Source organism: Musa acuminata, chromosome BXJ2-8 (assembly GCF_036884655.1).
Source record: "Musa acuminata AAA Group cultivar baxijiao chromosome BXJ2-8, Cavendish_Baxijiao_AAA, whole genome shotgun sequence".
Lineage (NCBI taxonomy): Eukaryota > Viridiplantae > Streptophyta > Magnoliopsida > Zingiberales > Musaceae > Musa > Musa acuminata.
Genome location: NC_088345.1, coordinates 51,471,531 through 51,494,570, shown reverse-complemented (window position 1 = coordinate 51,494,570; position 23,040 = coordinate 51,471,531). Strand labels below are relative to the sequence as shown.

The window sequence follows — 23,040 nt, the reverse complement described above, 5'->3', positions numbered from 1 at the left end:
TTTCCTCCTCTTAATCCCCGATCAAGTCGGCTAACCTTAACACGATCGTAGAAGCTTCCGCAACTCCCCCGCTTTCTTGTCCATTTCACAAGTTGGACGCAAATTGTCGAGCAAGACAAGCACGATGAGCACGCAAGAATCACCAACATGAAACCATTACTGCACATCACAACATACGACCCGAATATTACAGGAAAGAAGCACACCAATACAATTCACCATGCAACAGCAACCCATGAGAAGATTCACACAACACGGTAACGACGGTAGTAGCAGAGCGGAAGCAGCTCGGGGTGGGGTGGACGGAGAGCCGGTCCATCCATCCATCCATCTCTGTGCACGTATCTACATGTCGACGACTCTGAAGGACTCGCGGTTCTTGACGACGATGTCGTACATGTGCATCGACTTGAACCGGCTGAACTCCTTGGGGAGGGAGATGAGGTCGACCGACGACCGCTTGTGGAACTGGAGGAGGCCGGGGTCGTCGTAGTACCGCTCCCACCCCAGGCTCATCAGCTTGCGCTCCAGGTTATCGTAGGAGGTGATGACTTCGTTGGTGGGGATGTGCAGCAGCACCTTGCGACGGATCGTCGACGACTGCTCATTGGCGGGGTTCTCGATCAGCCGGACAACGCCGTTCTTGAACACCCAAACACCTGACATACTGATCTGACCTCCTTCGTGCCACTGTTCTATCCAAGTGGAGAGGAGCTATGGCTGCCTGGTGGTGTCTTGGAAGGAGGCCTTCCTCAGGTATATATAGATGGAAAAGACTGGACATGTGGGGTACTGCATGCCAATAAACATATCAATGGTGTTAATGCTCGATGTTGCTGTGTCTTTTCGTGGGTTCTTCGGCCACAAAGATGCTATTTGGCTGCTCATGGCAGGCAGGCAGGCAGGCACACATATATGTTGGCAGCAAAGCAATTGTTGGTGCAACCCTACCAATGGAATCTATCACAAAACTTAGTCCATAGAAGAGTAAGTCACATTAGATCGAGCAATTCTGCTCAAAATGACCGACTGTTTAGGCTCCTAAGCAATGGCGTGCACAACTCTCATATATCCGGGATCGTACGTTCCATGAGATTTCATCTGAGTTATTCTCTCACTATCTTGCTTTTCGTTATGCTGTAAGATCATCGATATGAGAATAGTTGTAAAGTGTAGTACGTCTTTCGTTTCAGTGTTTTTCTTTTGTTCTCGGTGATGGAGGGAATCAGTTCAAAGTAAACAGCAAGAGAGAGAGAGAGAGAGAGAGAGAGAGAGAGAGGATGCATGCATGCATGCATGCATGTAACAAAAACACACGATATCTCAGTACTAACAGGGAGAGAGTCAAACCGAATCGAATCATAATTTTCAATTCGATTCAATATCTAACCAATTCAAAACTGATTAATTCGGTTCGATTTGTACACCCTCGTTGAATCGATAGTTATTGTGGTGTTTCTTTCCCTCTCGTGTCACTCACTGATGGGCTACGCAAGAAAGCTTTTTGCTGAAGAACTCCACCACTTGGATGCATGGATTTATTGGTGGAATTCTTTTAACATGAAAGTTATAACTCAATCCCTGCTTTTAATGCGTGGGAATAGTAATAGGAAAAGGAGATTCCTGGGACCTTTCAAACACCTACGAATTGAATCCTAGCTATGTTGATTCTCATCATCTTTTTTATGCTTTTTGTCACTCTGTTTTAACTTCTTGTTCTCTTCACTTTTGCTTTTTTTTTTTTGTTTGATTGAGAGAGAGAGAGAGAGAGAGAGAGATAGAGAGAGAGAGAGATGCTAAAGCCCTGCCATCATCTTTCACCTCACACACAAGTTTTGGATGAACTGGCAATCAGTCAAAAAGTAATTTTTGTCATGCAAAGGGATTGCCCTCAAGTTTAAGGATGGAGATGTCTCATCAAAGTTGATGTCAGGAAGGCATTGGATTCAGCTTCATGATCTCTCTCAGAAGAAATGGTGCTAAAAATGGTGTCTTGGATCCTTGCACCAGTTCCCCAACGACTTTCCATCAATCTGAATAGCAATATGCTTGGATACTTCCTTGGTAAAGCTTGCTTTTGCCACCTTTCCTTACTGTCATTGAAATAGAATTCCTCAGGATTAAGACCTCAGAATATTGCTGGACAACAGGGATTTGGCTTTCATCTTGGACGAAGAAAAACAATTATTATCCAACTGTGTTTTGTGATGGAAGCTAACATTCTTTTATGAGAATTAATCATGATCCTGGGAGAAACTTAATCTTTTCAAGGACAAGATGGATTATTGTGATGAAACTGTTAAATATCATGGCATTTTTGGGTCCATCAAACCACCTTTTGCTTGTAGTTGGCTTGACAGAAGGTCCTGCCTCAGACACTAAGAATTGGTGATGGTAAATAAACTCAGCTCTGAAGGTTATCAGATTTCAGACTTTCCTGATATAAATGATAGATGGTAAGAAACACAGTTCATCAATATTAGACAAAAAGAGGTCAGAGTGATCCAGAGATCAAACCTGGAATCATGTTCAGAAATCCTTGTTTGGCTAATCACACATTGCAGGCTGTACATGCAGTATTTTTCGAAAGGAAAAGAACAAGTAACAGATTATGTATGTTCCATCCTTTGCCAGAATAATCAAGCATATTTATTGTAAATGTGATTTATCAAGCTCAAACAGGGGAAAATTGCTTGATGAGATTGATGGACAGACTATGTTGTCTAAATTTATGATCAAGTGCTATTTTTTGCTGCAGCTTTTTCTACTTGGTTGGAGAAAAAGAAGTGCATCTTTATGAAGACTAGCAACTCTGTGACAGCACTAATTTGTACTATTTGAGCTATTTGTTGCAGATTCTCAAAAGAACAGTTTTGTCTAAATAAATTCAACCCACTTCCAAGATATGATTATTACATTCTAAATCTTTCACAACATCCCAAGTTTTTGATTAGATATATCAAGTTATAGATTCACATATAAAAGTTCAGAAGTTTGATCAAACATAAAATAAGTATATTGTGATTCTGACCAGTGAAGAGAAGAGTAAATGTAATATCTAAGAAGGTATAATAAGCCTTGAGGAATTATGTTGTCTTTTCTCTACTTGATGATGCATGTATTGTTGAACATGATCAGAGGTACAAGAAAGGACTAAAAGATAGTGCTTTTTAGGTTGTTCTGAATGGAACAATCCATCACATACTTGTTATTTGGTGTCTTGGGAAGCTAAAAGGCTATCCCAACTTGATCAATAAGGATTGGGTGGAAAAAGTTATAGATGTCCCTTTTCAATAGTTACAGTCCAAAGTGATCACAAGTTTTGAGGTTTCAATTTATCTTCTCATAAAAAGTCCATTAGAATTTCTCTTTATCAAAATGGAAATTGTTTATAAAGAAAAAAAAAAACATGAAGCTTAAAAACTATGCTTAATCAATGGTTGAATCCATGGAGTAAAATAGGATATTGATGGGTCCCCTTTTTTCTTTTTTTGAGACATTGAAGGAAGGGTCCATGTAATTCTACAAAAAAAAATAAAGTTGGAAAAAGATGATTTTGAAGGAAGGAATATGACCTTTCAAATCATACATGTACAAAATGAGCTCCATTATACTCATTAGTGATGTCACCATGTAGGTTGGCTTCATACATCTAAACCCTTAAAGTGGGATCATCATCACATAAGTACCTTTGATGATGTAGTGATAATAAGCATGCATGTAGAACCATCATATCAAGAATGTGTTCATGGCATACCAATATCTATCATATTTGGATTATTGTTCATGGCATACATGAAATATTATGCACAAGTTAGGAGATTTGAGAGATTTCATCTACTAAAACAATAAGATTAAGAAGTAGTGTGATTTCTGGGATCAGAAAGTATGCTTGCTATAAAGAAAAGGCCCCCAATCCTTCAACCTTCCATCATCTCCTTTGTTTCTTGTGCTGCAAATCAACCTCAATTCCCTATTCATTCATTAGTCTCAAAATCCACATTATGATTCATACCTAATTCATTAATGCTAGACAGCAAGAAAAGCTTGAACCAACCAACCAGCAAACAACTGTGATCTCATAGTCAACTTGAGATCACATTTTCAATAAAATTAATGGTTAGTAAAACAAACTTTAGTAATTTATGTATCTTCTCCTTCACATGACAGTCTTTTTTTCTGTATAGAATAAGGATTGCCCTACAAAAGGAATATTCTCAGGTTAAACAAGAAGGAAAAGCAGCTAAAGTTATTTATTATATGCATCCAAGATAATAACAAAAAGGTCAGCACTTCAGCTTATCCTCTTTAATAACCCTCCCCCCCCCCCATCCAAAAAAAAATAAAGAAAAATATTAATATTACTATCCTATTATCATCTTTAAAAGATCTTCCAATTAATTCTATTATATGCTTCATTTTCATTTGGAATCAATTCTTAAGCACAAGATACTGCCATTTTCCTAATGAGTGTTCCCTTTTCCCTCCCTCTTACCTAAAGACCTATGGCCCCATGCAAGCAACAAAAAAAAAAAAAGAAGAAAAAGAAAGAAAAAAAATCCAAGCTTTAATCACCACTACTTAATGGTGTTAATTCCACTAATTGGCACATCCATTGGGTTTGCATTAGCATTCATTATGCTTGACTCATCAAAAAACGATGAGAAATGTGAGATCAGAAAGAGCTCATGGAAGTTGATGATTAAGCAGTAGGCCAAGTTTTGAGAGCCTAACTTTACCTAAGAAGTTGATGACAACAATGAGAACAAAGTCGTGTGAGATTTATAATGTTGGATCGATTCCTTTACCAAAACGTCGTAAAGCTTTGCATGCTACGAAAGGGGGGATTTATTCCTTCCCATCGAGTGTGGTGAGGATTCGTCATCGCATGTGGATGCCACGTGGGGATGGGGAGATAGCGAGGCTCACATCAATTCCTCTCTTCACGTGAAAAGAATTAAAGATAATGCACCAACTTTTGGTTTCTTTCATCAAATTTATTTATTGTTATATATGTACATGTATTTTACTTTTCCGAATACTTGTTGTGAGTGCTTATATTTTTTTTCAATTTAGTATAAATCCTTTTAGGGCAATTTTAATGATTAGATGGTAATATCATTGATGTTTCAAGAAGGAAATGTATCGAATTTAGAAAAATATAAAAAGTTATTTTTAGGATCAATTATTAAAAAAATTAGTTTTCATTATTTCTCACAAATCATCCCTTTTTACTTTATTTCCTAAAATACTTCTTTTTGATCATTTTTACTATTTTACTATTGACGTCTCTACCCTATCGTGACTATCTTCGTTTTCTATGATTGTTTCCTTTGTCATGTCATTATTGAGACCATTAAGGTCCTTGTTTATCACTATCGCTCGTTACCAGCATCACCCCAATCCTCGTTGGGATGTGTGAGTGCTAGCAATTAGAAACAACAACATAGCGAATGAGGTCGATGCGATAGTAGTGATAGACGAGAGTGAGGAAGTGATCGAGGACTTTAGCAGCCTTCATGAGGATACAACAAAATGGACAATCATAAGGGGCGAAGGCGATCATAGGGGCAACAGGATGAAAGCAACTACAACAAAAAGAGAATAGAATGGGCCAAGGGTAATCTTATCATTTAGAAAATAATAAATACTATATGAAAATAAAGTGAAAAAGGGTATGAAAAGAAAAAAAATGAAAACTTCAATTTTTTTTAGAATTTGCCCTTATTTTTATCATATAGAATTGTAGACTCCTCTTGGGATAAACTTGAGATAATTGATTAATATATCTTATAAATAATGGATGGTTTCAATAGATCTGACTTTACACCACTATGCAATTACTACTCTTGAAAATAAAATATTAGCAATAGATAAAGATATTTACAAGTTATCGTGCAAGTTAAGTCCCATTTATATATTATATATAATTTTTGAGATAATCTCTTATTGATCGGTTAAATTTTTGATATGATAGTATTTATACATGATAATATTGTAAAAGTGTCAGCTAATTTGGCTAGTAAAAATCAAATCCTAACAAGTCTTGAGCTCACTTAAAAAAAATAAAAATAAAAATAAAATTTTGATATGATAGTATTTATGCACGACTTTCAATTAAAACAACAATTGTACCTTATAATCTTTATTTTAAGAAATTGAGATTGATAATTAATTCCTTGAGAGCATTAACAGAGTCACCAAGTTGTTAAGGTACACTAAGAAATGAGAATGTATCAGGTCAGAAAGAAAGACAAAGAACCAAATCCATTACAAACATGACAAGTTCTGATTCTACCCATCCAATGAAATCCTACACATGGAACACTGGCACGAAACTAGAAGAGCAATCAGAAATTTTGGTCCAGAAATAGGTGGTACATTCATCATCATAAGCTTGAGAGCATAATCGTTGTTTCCACAATCCCATATTCAAGAAAATAAAACAGGATTCGAATAACATATCAAAAGATTTAAGAAGCATATACTATCGCACACTATTAGCTCCCTCTAAGGGTCAAATTAGGCCTGACGTTCGGCTTTTCTTCTTGGTAAGGTTTCGTTGATGGATCAGTCACACTTGGAAGTCGTTGGACGCTCCCCTTCCCTCTCCTGGCATTAGGGCCTATTACCTCTATCATGTACTTCCAACCATCGACAGGCCGCCTCCGACTAAAAATATGAGTTTTGATGAAGCTAGAAATCTGCATTAGGCATCGACTTGTTTGAGAAGCACAAAAGATTAAGGCAAGATGATTATGATTGACAATAATGATAGAGAAATTACTTATGAAGTTTGTGCATCCATGGGTATGCATGCATCAGCGAAAGTGATGTACATGAATCCAAATACAGATTAAAAAAAAGTTACAGCAGAGAGAGAATTAAGACAACTTGAGTCATTTCAATCTCAGGGTTTTGACAGCCCAAAATTTTTGTTACAGGATATTACCGATTGTGAGTTGGCATACCTGATATTTGCTGAAAGCAATCCGGCGCTCGAATTCTTGGAGGAGAATATCCTCTTCCCTTTGAGATATTTCCCATATATTTCCATCTTGACTTTTTGACGTTGTCTCCCAACCATCGGGCTTAGTTTTGAACTCTGTAGTGCTAGGAATCTTAGAATCATTCAGCCCAATGTTCCCGGAATCAAAAATCCTGCATTACAGTGACAATCAAGATAAGAAATGCTAAGTGTTTGAGCTGCAGCCTGAAGCAGATAGGACAGCACTAACAATTCATATATAAAGACAAAAGATACCGAAACCTTGGGGAATACAGGTGATAGTAGAATGCATGAGAAGACAAAACTTCTTAATCATCATTTATTAGACTGAAATTGGTTTTCCTATTGCAAAGGCAGCTCTGATGACTTATGATTTTCATTAATAGTTATCCTCAATCAATTTAAATAAACGAATTTGTGACCTCTAATTCGCAGCGATCTTTTTTTTTTGTTTTGTGAAAAATCAGATGTTTAGTAACTCAAAATGAACCTTCTATCAGCAAAATGCAAATGAATTAGAATATGGACCCTTCAAGGCTCACACTATACTATAATTAGTCATCAAATTTAAGAAAACCTTTTTAGTAGGCTAGACTTCACTAGTGTTAATGTCTCTCTATATCAAATAGAATAACGTAAACCTCCTTGAATGTTTTTTTTTTGTCTTCCTTAAGAAGAATAGCCAATATATTGGATAGTGTAATTTTCAAATTACCAAGCCAAGGTGGTCCCATTTCCTAGTCCATAAAATTCATGAAGACAATTCATATGTTCCTAAATAATTTAATTCTCTTAGTATTTTGTCAAGGAAATTAGCCATAGCAAACAAATTGAAATGGATAGGGGGAATAAAACAAATGGCACTCAAAAAGACAGGAACTGTTACAGCAGTTTGGACTTAAGACAATATAGAGAAGAAACAAAAAGCAACGACAAAGATTAGAATAAACATCACAACCAACAGAAAGAATCTTTTAGTATGTACCTAAAATTCATGAAGACAATTCATATGTTCCTAAATAATTTAATTCTTTTAGTATTTTGTGAAGGAAATTAGCCATAGCAAACAAATTGAAATGGATAGGGGGAATAAAACAAATGGTACTCAAAAAGACAGGAACTGTTACACAGTTTGGACTTAAGACACTATAGAGAAGAAACAAAAAGCAACGACAAAGATTAGAATAAACATCACAACCAACAGAAAGAATCTTGAAAAAAATATACTCCATAGAGCTGAAAGCTTGGTAGATCATTTTCTCGATCATCATGTTGCACCATAGTATGCTTGTAATAAATCATGGTATAACAATTCAAATCTGGTAACAAAATTACACAACTATCTTTTCTCTTGGTTTTGCATAACAAGGTAGACTTTATTTAGACTAAAAAACAGACATTAGCATATAAGGGTATCAACCAGGATAGCAACACAATTCAATCAAGGAACTATTATATCAATATGCATAAATATGAACGTACAGATCAAACCAAGACAACAATCTAAAAGGAGCCTTGTTTGCTAGCTACATTTTTTCAAAAGATTTGTAACAGAATTACTGTTTAGAATATCTTATGATCACGAAGGTATAGAGTTAGAAGAAGAGACAATCCAAGAAGTTAATGCAAATGCATGCCGGATAGAAATAGCTTGATCGAACACAATGACTGTTAGTGTTGCATTACTCTAATAAGAAATATAGATTGATATTCCAACCAACCATCTGATTACACTCGACAGAGAAAGATAAGTAGAACCAAACATTTGCCATGTCAGCTCGCAATACTAAGATCTTGCTTCATACATAAACTAACTTAACTGTACATCCATTGATGGTTCCCGAATAAGCATTCCAAGCTAGGGCACAAGCAGAGAGATTGATTCAAGGAAGAAGTTGTTCTTTCAATATAAATTGCTACTTTACTTTGTTAAATGGCTGATTGTGGATAGTAAAAAGGTCTTCTAAGCTTAACTAAACTGAAGTTAGGGATACCATAAGAATGAAATCAAACACAAGATTAAATAAAAACTACATGATCCAATAGGTCAATGCATGATGTATTTAGTGACCGTAGTTACTTTGTGGAAAATTGTGGGAGCCTGCTACTTTTAAAAAGTCTAAATCTTTAACTAACACATTTATCTCACCAAGTCCTCTCTATTACCAAAAAGGAAAATGGGATCCAACAGGTACATTGACTTTGGTTTATGTAGAGGGTCCGTAAAGAGAAAGCTAATGGTCTGTGTAGAAACTCGCATCAATGTTGCTGTGCCACATCCCAATTAACTACTTGATTGATGATTCCAGCACAATCCTATATCCCATGAATTTCTTGTATTTGGCCAAAAAACCTATAGTTCTTCTCTATTTTTATCGCACAAGGCTGCATTCCTATCCAGACAAAAAGTTTGAAGTATAAGAACTAGCAGATATATATATTCTGCTCCTGTATTCGGCCTCTAGATCTAGTACACATCTAAGTTTCCTTCTTGCCCGAACTGCATAGATATTTAGTTGGGAGCAAAGGTAGCAGCCATTGTTTTATTCCATGTGGCTTTCTGTACTATTTATGGTCCATTGATACAAGATGATACACTGTATGAAGTCAATAGAACCACATATTTCGTTTTCCATGATTCCTACATCCAAAACATCCAGATGAATATTGGCAATATTTTGTTTCTTCGGTATACACAACACAAACAAGTCTAATATTTTCGATCAAGATCAGAACTTGGACTAAATACTAGCAAGATTAATTGGCATCCAAGAGTGGAAACATGAGAGACAAAATCCAATTGCCATCAAAATTGATTGATCCATGTCTCGAACAAAATAAAATTCGAGAGAAAGAACAAGTTAGAACCAGAGGCAACGATATGCATCTTCCAAAAACTCAAATCCCTTATTTAAATGCACTTACTCGGAGCAGGAATCAAGAAGGCGGTCGATGTCGTCGCTGGCGTTGGCACCCCCCAGCTTGGCTTCTTCCAACTTTTCGATCTCCTTCATCCACAGGCCGGAGTGGATCCTCTGCTTCCGAACCCTATACTCATCTGCGCCCTTCTTAGCGCCTCCCTCTGCCCGCTCCACCGACTCTGTCCCCTGCTGCGACCTCCTGGCGCCACGGCGCTCGCTCCACCGCTCGTTCATCTCAGCGACGAAGGCCTGCGTGTCGGCGTCGACCTCGGCAGGAGGGACAACATCAGCGCCGGCGGAGGTGTCGGAGGGGCTGGCAGGCTCCCAGGGAGCGCGGTCGTCGGCGGGGGAGAGGTCGTCGGGGAGCCAGGCAGTCTCCCAGGCGTCGTTCCACTCATCGTCGCCGGTGGCGGAATTGGGGGAGGAGGAGCGAGGCCGTGTGGAGAGAGACTTTCTTGATCCAATTATCGCAGTGGCGACGGTAGGAGGACGGAGTTTGGGAGCGGACTGGGAGAGGAGGCGTTTAAGGGCGTGCATGCTTCAGGTGTTCGATGAAAGGTTTGTGAGAAAAGCTGGAATAGTCGTCCGTTAATATCACTCTATTTCCAAGCTTCGCGAGGGGTAGTTATGTAAAAGCACTTGGCGGACGGACTCCCCAGAAAGCCCAAAGGCTTGAAACGGACGACCCAAAACCCAATAAAAAATCCGCTGCCGGTTCGGTTCGCTTCGACCGGTTCCGGGTAGATTAATTGTCTCCGCGCTCAGGATTAGGGTTTTGGGATCTCGTATATAACAGCGCCTGCGTCCCCGTTCGCCGCCCACTTCGCACTTCTGTTGATCTCCGCAGACGAGCGCCGGAGGCGGCTGAGGAGACGAACCAGCCATGGTGCACGTTAGTTTCTACAGGAACTGTAAGCCTCCGTCGGCGATCTCTCACTCAAGAACCTTTGGATCTTCGGTTTTTTCGATCTCATTTTCTCTCGTTTTACCCTCATGAAGTGGATCTAAAACCCGTCATGTTTCCTTGCTCTCCTTCTGATTCTTGGCATGTATGTTTCATTTCTTCTCTAAAACTTGTTTATCGTGATGGATACCCTCATTAGGGTTTTGATTTTGGTTGAGCGGATCTTGTCTCTGCTGTGGTTTTTTTGTCTTCCTTATGATTTCTTGGTGCGTCGATCGTTTCTTCTCTCAAAATCTAATTTTTGCGATGAGAACACTTCTGGGTGTTGTGATTACGTCTCGATCTTTTCAGATGGGAAGACCTTTAAGAAGCCCCGTCGTCCCTACGAGAAGGAGCGGCTCGATGCTGAGCTGAAGCTGGTGGGCGAGTATGGGCTCCGCTGCAAGCGGGAACTCTGGAGGGTCCAGTACGCCCTGAGCCGAATTCGTAACGCTGCCAGGGATCTTCTCACGCTCGACGAGAAGAACCCTCGTCGGATTTTTGAGGGAGAGGCCCTCCTTCGCCGGATGAACCGCTATGGGCTCCTCGAGGAAGGCCAGAACAAGCTCGATTACGTCCTGGCCCTCACCGTGGAGAACTTCTTGGAGCGCCGCCTGCAGACTCTCGTCTTCAAGTCCGGCATGGCGAAGTCCATCCACCACGCTAGGGTACTCATCAGGCAGCGTCACATCAGGTATCGATTATTGCTCTGTTCTTTTTTCTTTTCCTTTCTATGTTTTTGGTTTATTCGATAGTTTTACATGCATTCTAATTAAATGAGCAGAATTTGTATGCATCAACAGTTTTTAATATGCTTCATTTTTATTGGCATTTTTTAAATACAATACTTTCTTTAGATTCTGTGGTCTTTCATTGAGGCAGTTAACATCATTGCTGGGGTAGTACATTCCTGTAGTCAAAAAGCTAATTTCATTTGCTTTTGTTGGTCTATGTATATTATCATGGATTTGGTGTAATTTCTGCATTGAGCTATTCCTTGAACAGTATTATTTACAATAATGCTGAATTAAACTATTCGGAAAGTAATCTAATAATATATCTAGTTATTCTGCCAAATTACAGTCCTCATAGTGTTAGATGGGATTCTTAAGATAATCTGTTTTTAATATCTAGTAATCTAATATCAATCTGTTTTTAAGACACTCCTTTCTTTCTTTTTCTTGAGCTTTTACCTCATTTAAAATGAAATTTTTTTTAGCCACTATTTTCCTCTTTGAAAAAGATTCTATAATTTTTGTTTAATCTGTTGCTCCTATTGTGATGATCTAATATGGTTGATCTTGGTAAATACCTCTAATAATTTTGAAGTCTTCAGACTTGTAAAAGATTATGTTAAGTGACTTCTTTAAACCATGACCAATAGGTAGTGTTTGCATATATAGATTTCTTGTTTATATTAGTAGTCCAGAGAATTAGCATGCCTGGTATTATCTAGGCTGCTAAGACCCTTGTGGCAGGCTTCCTAAGCAGATTAGGACAACATGCAGGCAATTCCTTTGTGATCTTAAAAACAGATTGATATCTGACATTTTGTTATTATTTTAGAAATAGATTGGTTTAACTTGTTCTGTATTATGTATTATCAATTTTTCTTTGAACTCTTTCAAATTCCTGATTATTTTTGCAGACTTGTCTATCTTTATGGCATGTCTTTCTATACTTAGTTGCTACATTATCATTTCTGTGGGTTCGCCTTATCATGCTGTTCGGTATACCATATTTTCTACTTGTCATATGTTTGAACTAAATCTGCAGAGTTGGGAGACAAGTGGTTAACATCCCATCGTTCATGGTGAGGGTGGATTCAGCAAAGCACATTGATTTCTCCCTTACTAGTCCATTTGGTGGTGGACGGCCCGGAAGGGTGAAGAGAAGGAATCAGAAGGCAGCAGCAAAGAAGGCAGCAGGAGGCGATGGTGATGAGGATGATGAAGAATGAGCAACATGCATTTGTGGTAATGGAATTGTGATAGCATTTTTTCTTTTGGATGAATTTATTTTCAGTTATCTGAAGGTTTCGTAGAAGTGAGAACACATAAATTTATCCCTGAATGACTTTTAATGCTTTTAGAGTTTGAGATGATGGCTTTTGACAGATCAATTTTATTTGGCTTCAGTTGGTAGGTGTTTTGTATGTTGTGGCGAAGAAGCTAATTCCAGAAAAAAATCCAACCTGCTATTGTCCCTAACGTACATAAGGAATAACACTGATCCCAATTAACTGCTTAGGTATGTGATCCAAGAAGGCTACTTGAGACCAATTTTGCTATCCAAACCTGTTCCAAACACAATTAAAGGACTGTTTAAATAGGTTGGGTAGACAAAAAAAAAAAAACTTGCTGCTGTTCCTGCTGTGCTCTCTAATGAATTTGGTCATAGTAATTGACATTTTGTTGGTCAACTTGATTTTGTTTATCTATGGTCAAATCATTCTTTGGGGCACATGCAATATGCAGATTTGAGACTTGGTTGGTGCTAATGTGTCGTTTGTTATCTGAGTTTTGTTTTTGTGTTGTGCCTCTTGTTGATTGAGTTGTGTTTTCTGTTCAGTTTGTGTGTAAGCCGTGCAAAGGAACGGTTAGATCTCTATTCATATATTCTATTACTTTTAAAAGCATTTAAATTATTTTAAACATTTTCTCATATTTTATCCTTTGTTTAAATTACGAGGTATTTAAATTTTCTACCATCTTAACTAGTGTTCTCTGATTGCATCTTCAACTAACTTTTCATAAAAAAGAATTATCAGTTATTAGCCAACCCCATGAAAAATTCACTTGTTTGGGGATATAATATGGGTTTACCCCTTAACTTCTTCGTGTACATTATCTTTTATGTTCCTAACTATAGAATGAGGAGGAAAGAAGATGGAGCAGGAAAATACAAATAGATAGCTAAGCCTTCATTTATCAACATGTCTCTCTCTCTCTCTCTCTCTTAGCAAGTTAGGTTGGATCGTCTGGATTGGGAGTTTCCTGGTAGAACATACACATGAACGTGATGTTTACTTCCTACCCACCTACACTATGCATGCTGGTGCGTAAACTGCCCCAAGTTGCAGCATGTCCCGCTTAAAAATGAACATAACTGTATAATTGCAGTAGAAAACTAGTATTGTCAAAGGATAAATATCTTGCATATATAATCATTACAGGGTTTGACAATGGTACCTGCATAAATGCTGCCACAAATTTGTAATCGATGCCCACGAAAACTGGATTTAGTGAAGGGCACATTGTGTGATAATGCATGCTGAGAAGAGACATCATGCCTCTAGCGACGATCCAAATGGATACCAACTGCAGTTTCAATACGGACATCATCATCATCATCAAGTGCCAAATGCTGCATATAGTCAAAGAAAATCTACTTGGCCACTTTTGAAGTTCTTGCCATCGCTCTTTGTAGACCGGATACTGCTACTTGAAAGTTTGGTATATGGTACCAGACGATGAAACAAACCAATATGAACAGCCTCTATCATGTGACCACAAGGATGAAGAATCTGTGGAGTCAACAGAGGTGTCGTGCCTTCAGGATCAACTTATTCTTCTTATCCAATGAACCTTGCAGAAGAATCTTTCTCTGTTATTCTGATTCTCGTTAATGGGAACAAGTAAATCTACTAGAGGATGCTAACTGACCAGAAAAGCATGGTGTAGAATGAACACATTCTCGACCACCTGTGTGAGTGGCTCCCGTTGACATGGATCTATTATATTCCATGGTCAGGTACTCACTGTAAGAACCAGCCTGCTGCTGATGACGCCAACAGTTGGGACACATCATATATCTCCTTGGCCAAATGTAGTTCTCATTTATGATGCCAGGGTGATGCTCATGCTAAGAAAACCTAAGCAGATTATGGATCCCATCACCATCAGGCTGAACACAGGACTCACCGGACGTATGTACCTGGTGAATATTGACCTTGTGCAAGTCATCAACTGTGGTGGCATTTGAAAGTCCAATTGCGGAACTGATGGTATTTGTTGGGGGAGCTGGAGCTTGAGCTGGATCTGGGGCCTCCACGGTCTTATGCACATGACGGGAAGGTCTTTTTGTCACACTACCTGGCAATAAAGCCCTCGTGTCTCTTCCCCTCCGCTTTGTTCCGAGAAACCCACATGCAAGAGCTTCTAAAGCTTTGGTAGTTGGAGGTCGGTTCCTGGTACTCTGCCTCCGAGAATTGACCAGAGGCTGTTGATCACCAGGTTCTTCAGTAAGATTCTCCACTGCCCCAAAACCATCAAGCTGCTGCTTTGTTTCTGTGAGGTTTACAGCTTCCACTTCATTCAGATCATGCTGACTGCCAGCCAACTCTGAGTTGAGATGTTCGCCATTCTCAAAATCCAATGGTACATTTAGATCAATCAAATTTCGTGATCCAGGCTTTCCATCACAGAATGTTGCCTCGAGTGTAGCAGCATTACCGCAACATTCTTCCTTAAAATCACATTTTTCCAACTGACCTGGACCAGCATTGGTTGAAATTTTGGGATGCATGTCTCCAACAATATCATCACTTGCTTTCTGTGCACCCAACTTGGGCTGAGCTCCTTCCTCCATTAGTTTATGGCTATTCAAAAGAGAGTAAGCACGGTGACCACTTTGTTCCTTGCAGGCAGTCAACCTTCTTCGTTTAGGCATAGGTGCTAAATAAGACTGTCGTTCAGATTTTGCCCTGCGGCTGAATTGAGACTTGGTATCTTTTATGTGCAGCTTTCCATTTAGCTGACCAAGGCATTGATCACTTGAAATGTAACCATTCGTTGGTACTATTGTGCTTGATAAAGTCAGTGCATTCCCAGATGGAGCAGCATGCACTGCCTTGTCAATGATGCCCTTGCTGCTCACTTTGGGCTTCTTATTGTCAAATGCGTCTGAATCATAGTCTCCTTGATCATCTGATGAACTATCATCTGAATCTCCTGAACTATCACTTCCTGTTTGTCCTGTATGAGTTAAAGGACTGCAGTTACTTAAGGCCTCAATGGGTAGACTCCTCAGTTCTCTCACCTTAAATGGTTCATCACCTTGCACCAAACTTGTATCCACAATAGTGAACTTCATAAGTTCAGAATTGTAAATTGAAACCTTAGGACGGAGGTAGCGGTGACGTTGACGATCAAGCAAACCATTTTGGATCGATTCAGTATCCATGGCACACCCATTTTCATCCTTAGTGCCATCAGCTCCTTCAACCTCTAACTCCACAAGGCTGGGGTCTGATGCTACTTTATTTAGGACATCACTAACGGAATCAAAGTAGTGATGACCTTTGACAAGTTTTTTTCTCGAGAATTTCTTTATACCAGGGATAAGAAACACTAATGCATGCTTGGAACTAACATCTTTCGGTTGTTCTGAGTGCCATCCCCTGGCTAGCAGACGAGGCCAAACAGCTTCCCAAAACAGATCATTTGACTTTGCCTTGCTTAACCTAAAATCACCTGTTAGAATCTTGATGATGTCTCCAGACGTAAGAGAAGAACATGCTTTGCCAACAGGAATCTCAGACCGAATAGATAGTGACTGATTTGATCTAACTGGATCCGAGATAATGGAAGTGAGGTCATGTCCTTTTCCAATTCCGATGGCTTCAACTATAGCTTGCAAACCAACTGTTGTCTTTAAAGTACAAACAAATTCTTCCAAAGAAACCCTGCCCTCATTAAGTATATTTGTGGCCTGAAGAAAAAAAGAGTTGCAACTTTAAACAGAGAATATCCAGAAATGAACACAAATGTAGTATCTGTATAAAATGTAAAGCTTGTTTCTAACATTAAACTAATCCTTGTTCCTTTCAGGTTAACGAGATCAACAGAGAACAACAGAAAGCTACCTCCAGAATGAAGTGACAGAAACAAAAATGTTATACATAAAACTGGAGATAGCATTTATGCAATTTTTAGTCACCAAAGAACAAGATGAACAATACACTTTTTAAGGGTTTAAAGAACTCTAAACCTTACACTAATCAGGAACTAAATATTTTTGACAGTTGTGTCTTCAATCAAGAGTGACTCTTGAACTGTTGAAAAATTTTCTATATAATCCTTTCAAGCTGAGGCAACAAAACTCTTCTTATATAGTGCATCTCTTCTTTGTTTGTTAAAGCAATTATATTTTCTAGAGCAAATTATATATAAAAGAGAAACTTCAACTCATGTTCTTTTTTGTCATACTACTATAATCTTCAAATCATCAGGTTTCTATATAATCCTTTCCAGCTGAGGCAACAAAACTCTCTTCTTATATAGTGCGTCTCTTCCTTGTTTGTTAAAGCAGTTATATTTTCTAGAGCAAATTATATATAAAAGAGAAACTTCAACTCATGTTCTTTTATAGTGCATACTCTTATAAAGGTTTTGTCATACTACTATAATCTTCAAATCATCAGGTTTAACAATGGCCTTAAATATAAACCAATTCCAACAGGCTGAAGTTTAAAAATAGTGCATTTTTTGCTTTTTCACAAACTTCACCACCCATCAAAAGCAGACAGATCAAATGCGAGGGAGAATAGGATAAAAGCCACAAAAGTAAAAGTCCGAGTCCCACAGTAATCATGAAAAGGCCACAGGAGAGATTAAGTTAAAAACATAGACATGGATTTCCTGAGCTTTCTATTGTATCGTATAATCATGAAAAGGCCACAGGAGAGATTAAGTTAAAAAAGCTGCTTAAGACAGAATGAATCCTCAAACAAGCAGGAAAATCCGCTCCCACAGTAAAAAAAAAAAAAAGATTATCTAGAACAGGATGTACTCAAAATTCCAATAAAAAACTTTCATCCTTTGATGTAAGGCACTACTTTCACAAAAGTAATCATGCTGCAAATTGACCAAACTTAAGGGCTAGAACCAAAAAATCTACTGTTTTATGGGTGAAATCCATTCCCCAGAGTTGACTTGTATTTTGCATTATGAACCTACATTGGTCACTTGTAGATCCTTGAGATATTAATAAATTCCTCTTTGGCAAAAAAAATCCCAATCAAACGAATATCAGATTCCAAAAGGATGTTCTTCGTGTAGACAATTCCTATTGAGGCCAAATAGCAACATTTAACAAAGTTCAAAAGGCTAATTTAATGATCATCATGGTTCATGTCTCGAGAGGAGGCTCATCAACTAGTATACTCAAAGTGGTAAGAAACGCAAAAAAGGCTTTCCTTTATTCGTTGACCAATAAATTACAACAAAAGATCATTCAAGATGTATGAAGAGTAACTGAAAGTCTGAAACAAGAAGTGGGGGTATAACCATAAGATAGATCTCAATGGAGAGCTAGCTTAAGTAATGGGATATAAAACAAAGATGCTTTAAATTGTGTGTTGTCTCGAATTTAAATATGTGCCAAACACTGACATTTGTAGAGTATTTTTTAGATGAATGTCAGATACTTTTTAAGAGTTTCCAATTGTTAATGTTCATTTTCAAAATTTACATTCAAAAGATTCGATAGATACTTTGTCAATCTTTATTTCATAAGGTCTGGTTAAGTTAGATCAAGCTTTTTCAATTCTAACTTGACTTAATATTGTTGGCGATTCTACTATCAGGCCTCATCCTAGGGCAGTCTCTGACCAGTGTCCTATATTAATTTTTTTCATGGTATATGAACAAAATTAATAGTCAACTTGTTTTAGAGGAATAATAGTCAACTCGTGGCCTCATTGATTTGAATATACCAAGCTATCCTATGTTTAGAACAAATTTCATGCTCTACTTAGGCAAATTAACTTAAAATGGTTGGCTAACTAAATGGATTAGTAAAAGGAACTAATATACCAAATATTGTCAAAATTTGATTTCTCCATGTCATAGATGTGATTTTATTCATCACGTTAAGATTCAAAATGACATTGCCAAGAAACCAAGTCTTACTATGAATGAATTTGTCTCCTTTTACTACAACTTGTCAAATAGTAGTGAAACTGTTGATGAGGGAGGGATGGGACGGCCCTAGGTGGTTGGATATCCAATTCAAGAAACAAAATATAGTCATTCTCCTTTTATTAGTATTGAGATCTATGAGGTTGTGAGGTTTTAGTCTTTTCGAGATGGACAAGAGGCTTGGACATTTTATACGTACTATTAATACTAATAGGCTATTATTGAGGGTCCATGTAAAAGGTTCCTAAGCACTTCTATACATATCTTGGACTAGGACTTCCATTGTTTTCATTTCCAAATACAAGGTTCATTTAAAAGTAAGGATTTTGGACTGATTTCCCTTTGTATTTTTTTTTTTTATAGGATTTTTTTCTAAAGTTCTTTCCAACAATTCAAAACCTCTATTAACTAGTTTAATATCTTAAGAGCAATATGCTTTTTATACTTTTATGTTTGAGTGTTCTTTTATGAAAATTACTAATTCATAATACGATTAAGGGTTCTTTTATGTTTATTTTTTGAAATATTATAATATGTAAATTGTACTAGCTGTTATTCTTGTTCATATCTACAAAGGCACTATGGTTACTATTCTTCAATCAGGTAGTCTATTTCTTCAAAGAAAAAAATATAACACATTTTTGTTTCCCTTTCATAAGTATTATATAAAATATTGACTTTTAGTGAGTTAATCTGATCCTGAAGTATCTTAATTTTAGCATGATTTTCATTAACATAAAGCTGAGACATGCTTAAAATGATCATCATCATAAGTGTGAAATTATGATTGAGCCCACATGGATATGGAATGGGGGGAATTCTTTAAGTGACAATATTGGCGGAACTAAATTTATGAAACTAACCATTTCATCCACTACTGATAATTTTAACAGGTACCATTCTTGCAAGTTGATGTTCTAAATCTAATAGCTAATCTTGACAAAATCTGGTTTCTATAATAATAGAGGGCAGTGACACAAATTCTCATTCTCTGGTTCTCGTCTGTCATTGGGCATGAGCATGAGTCTTCGAAATAAAATTGAACAGCCATAGTACATATATGTTGACAGTTTATGAGAATTTGCAGAACTTCCTTCATGCTCTAGAAGGATTTCCAATATACTCGAAACACAAATGTCTATAAGATTTCCTTAGTTGACAGATGAGACTAGAGGGTTGCCACTACACATGGACATGAGTTTAAGCTACTGCACTTCTCAACTATGAACCTTTAATATATTACAATCAACAAGAGATAGTTATATAATTAGGAAAAAAATGCTAGAAATAGATGGAAAGTACCTCCATCAGAGTGTGTTGGACATTCTTTGGTATTCTAGGTAGCACACGGGATAAAAATTCTTGTTGTCTCCATCCAGTAAAAATACGGTGTCCAAGAATGCACCTCCTGCTTCTTATCTTTCTACATTCTGACCATCTACAATAGGCCTCAGATTTGTAGAAATTTCCATAATAATGGGAGAGTATATCTCCCATCTTCTTACATTCAATAAACCTTTTCACTTGACCTAGATTCTTTCCAAAAATGTAAAGACCAAGGAGAAAACTTTGCATCTCATCCTCACTCCAAGAGGAAGATGGTGAACCAGGCAATGCACTGTCACCATTAGCTTCACTAAATCGCTGCAGAGGAACACCACTATCCATTCTCCTCTTGTTTATAGATTCACCAAATTCTTTGCAACAATTTTGTGTGCCAATACATTCATCTTCACATGTAAGGCTACAAAGATTTACACAATTATTTGAACTTTTTTCTGGTGATTTAGTCATTATCTTGTGTACAGAATCAGCTTGACTTTTCTCAGTGTTTCCGTAGTCCACTGACTCGCTTTTAATAGAACAGCTTTGATCAACTTTGACATCATCAGCTCGAATTTTCTCAGTGTTGGTACCAGAAAACTCTTTCTGAGCAACTTTGGTATCATCACCTACACGTTGAACCCACATAATTGAAATGGGTAATCCTACTCCAACATGATGGTCAACAGCAAGCACGTTGCTGGTACTAGTTACGCATGCTTTTACCGAAAGGCATTGTGATTCTGTTGCTAGTGGCGGAATCTCCACTTGGTACTCATCTCCTATCCGAGGACATAGTTGTGGTTCATCGTAAATACCATTTCTGCAAACGGGATCTGGCGAAGGAAATTGGTCAGGAAATGTCCTAGCAGTTTGCTCCTCCTCCATGTAGTCCATTTCAACAGTATCCATCTGTCAACACATTGAATTGAAAGATAAAAAACAAACCTCTGCATTGCATCCCAAATTTTAAAGAGAAAAAAAGCTCAAACGTTGAATCAACAATTAAGAAAAAAGTGGTCGGATCATCCTTGAATTAACGTGCTTTTCCAGATCGTCGGTGCGCAAGTATACTTGCGTCTGCAAACAGCTATTCCCTGGAGAAAGACATGGTGTCCCAAGTATCAAGAAGGAAAACCCATAAACGATCGGTAAGCACAAAGATATCACGCCTTCGAACTAGTCGAAAGATTGATCAATATTGAACAGGTACGCTCCACCAAAAATGTTGAAGACTAGTCAAAATTAAAAGGTTCTGGATCGGGCGATCAAAAACAAGTAGCCGGCCCTAAATAGCAAGCACGAAGCAGATCCCGACGACCCCTCACATCGCGAAAAGACCACACCAGAACACGAAACCCTTCTTCAGTTTTCACCTAACAACAGCCTCGAGCAATTAGCGATCCCGCGGCCAGCGAGCAAATCACGAGGCGACGAGCCAAATCATCAACCTCCCGACCTTACACGCTGCGAATCCTCCGAAGAAGGAACACATCTCGACGACGATTTCCGTGGTGATTCACCAAATTGTACGCATCACCACGTCGACGGCCGAGGTAAAAACAAGGCGTTCAAGAAAGCTAACGAACGGGAAAAAGAAGCGAGAGCAGTACGAGATTCAAAAGAAGAGGACGCACCGAACGCTGCCCGGAGATTGGCGTCGCTTGCTGTGACTTGGACGAAACAAGGAAGAAATCAATCGACGACAAGACGAGCGAAGCGAGAGCGACAGCGAGAGAGCGAGCGGAGAGGCGGAGGTCAGAGCCAAAAATAGGTGAGTCGCTCTTATAGTTAATAGAAAAAATATATTTATTTATTTATATTTCCGAATGATAGAATGGGGGATAAAATAGAAGTGTCTAATAATGCACAGTCATTTTCGGTTACCCAATCTGTACCTGCCTTTGGACTGCAATTCAAAACCAGCCCGCGGTGATCCCCAGGTGGGTTCCACAGATCCTTCCAATCATAAGTAGGTGACCGAGTGCTGATGTCTGACGAAGATCACAAGGATGATCTAATTATAAATCAATGTTATACAGAATTTTCTATTGGACAAATAGTTATATTCAATATTAAATCTAAAAATTATTTTCATAATTTGATTCATAATAAACCAAGCAACAAAGAAATAATCTTATGATGCACTTCAATTACATCTTCTTCCGCACGGGAGTGTAATGTCTCAGTGGGTTAGGCAGACGCCAAACGACTTTGGACACGAAAGCTGTGTGCATCAGTATGGATCAGTAGGAACAATAATTGTTTGTATATTAGATATTGTGATTTTGGACTGTGGCTTTGTGAACAGATCGATCGGCAGGCATCAGAGTCGTGACTTTGGCCGTGAACAAGAACCATTTTATTCACGTAAGACAAGGCTGCCATGCAGGTTGCGACGGGTGGGTGTTTGCTGTCGGGTCTCACGCAGCGAACAACGGTTGGCCGACTACCGAGAGGGATCGGGTGCGAAGGCTCGGACGCCCCAAGACGGTTGGCGGCGAGGCAGGAGGTGTGTGTCCAGCCAGTTTCGGACACGTGGAAGGTGTTTGTTTGCTGAATTTCCTGTTTGCTGTTTGGGAAGTCCTCTTTTTTTTGTCATTTTTGCATGCCCTTTGGTTCTTGCAAGAAAAATTATTATTATTTTTATATTGTAAAGGATGGCATGACCTCTCTTAATCATTGTCTAACAGTGACATACACATGTCTAAATAAAGAAATCTTTTTGACCAAAATGTGTGAGATAGGCTTCTTATCCCGTCGTAAGCCCATGTGGTTTGGACTCTCTACAGAATGATGAACTCGATCGAGGCCCGACTTATAGATGCCCAATGTTCTATTCGATCCAACGGGCACGTTAAGAATGACGCTCTCTCCAACCATGATGAGGAGGTGTTATTGCGATTACGAACAGATCTCTCT

General features: G+C 38.3%; 4 protein-coding genes across 4 annotated transcripts; 1 reads left to right on the top strand and 3 right to left on the bottom strand.

Annotated features, from left to right (window-relative positions):
- Nucleotides 1–125: 125 nt before the first annotated feature.
- LOC135618276 (flowering-promoting factor 1-like protein 2) lies at nt 126–743 on the bottom strand. Its single transcript, XM_065119155.1, has one exon. The coding sequence runs from the start codon at nt 664–666 to the stop codon at nt 346–348; it is 321 nt and encodes a 106-aa protein (XP_064975227.1). The 5' UTR covers nt 667–743; the 3' UTR covers nt 126–345.
- A 5,592-nt stretch (nt 744–6,335) lies between these two features.
- Nucleotides 6,336–10,562, bottom strand: LOC135620139 (protein GAMETE CELL DEFECTIVE 1, mitochondrial-like). The gene is made up of 3 exons (XM_065122837.1): nt 9,935–10,562; nt 6,972–7,161; nt 6,336–6,704 (listed from the first exon to the last, which is right to left on the bottom strand). The coding sequence occupies exons 1-3, from the start codon at nt 10,465–10,467 to the stop codon at nt 6,501–6,503; spliced, it is 927 nt and encodes a 308-aa protein (XP_064978909.1). The 5' UTR covers nt 10,468–10,562; the 3' UTR covers nt 6,336–6,500.
- A 122-nt stretch (nt 10,563–10,684) lies between these two features.
- On the top strand, nt 10,685–12,972 carry LOC135620140 (small ribosomal subunit protein uS4y). The gene is made up of 3 exons (XM_065122839.1): nt 10,685–10,841; nt 11,186–11,567; nt 12,650–12,972. Exons 1-3 carry the CDS (start codon nt 10,814–10,816, stop codon nt 12,831–12,833), a joined length of 594 nt encoding a protein of 197 aa, XP_064978911.1. The 5' UTR covers nt 10,685–10,813; the 3' UTR covers nt 12,834–12,972.
- Nucleotides 12,973–14,008: 1,036 nt separating this feature from the next.
- LOC135620138 (uncharacterized) lies at nt 14,009–21,908 on the bottom strand. The gene is made up of 3 exons (XM_065122836.1): nt 21,756–21,908; nt 20,098–21,030; nt 14,009–16,585 (listed from the first exon to the last, which is right to left on the bottom strand). Exons 2-3 carry the CDS (start codon nt 21,028–21,030, stop codon nt 14,738–14,740), a joined length of 2,781 nt encoding a protein of 926 aa, XP_064978908.1. The 5' UTR covers nt 21,756–21,908; the 3' UTR covers nt 14,009–14,737.
- Nucleotides 21,909–23,040: the final 1,132 nt, after the last annotated feature.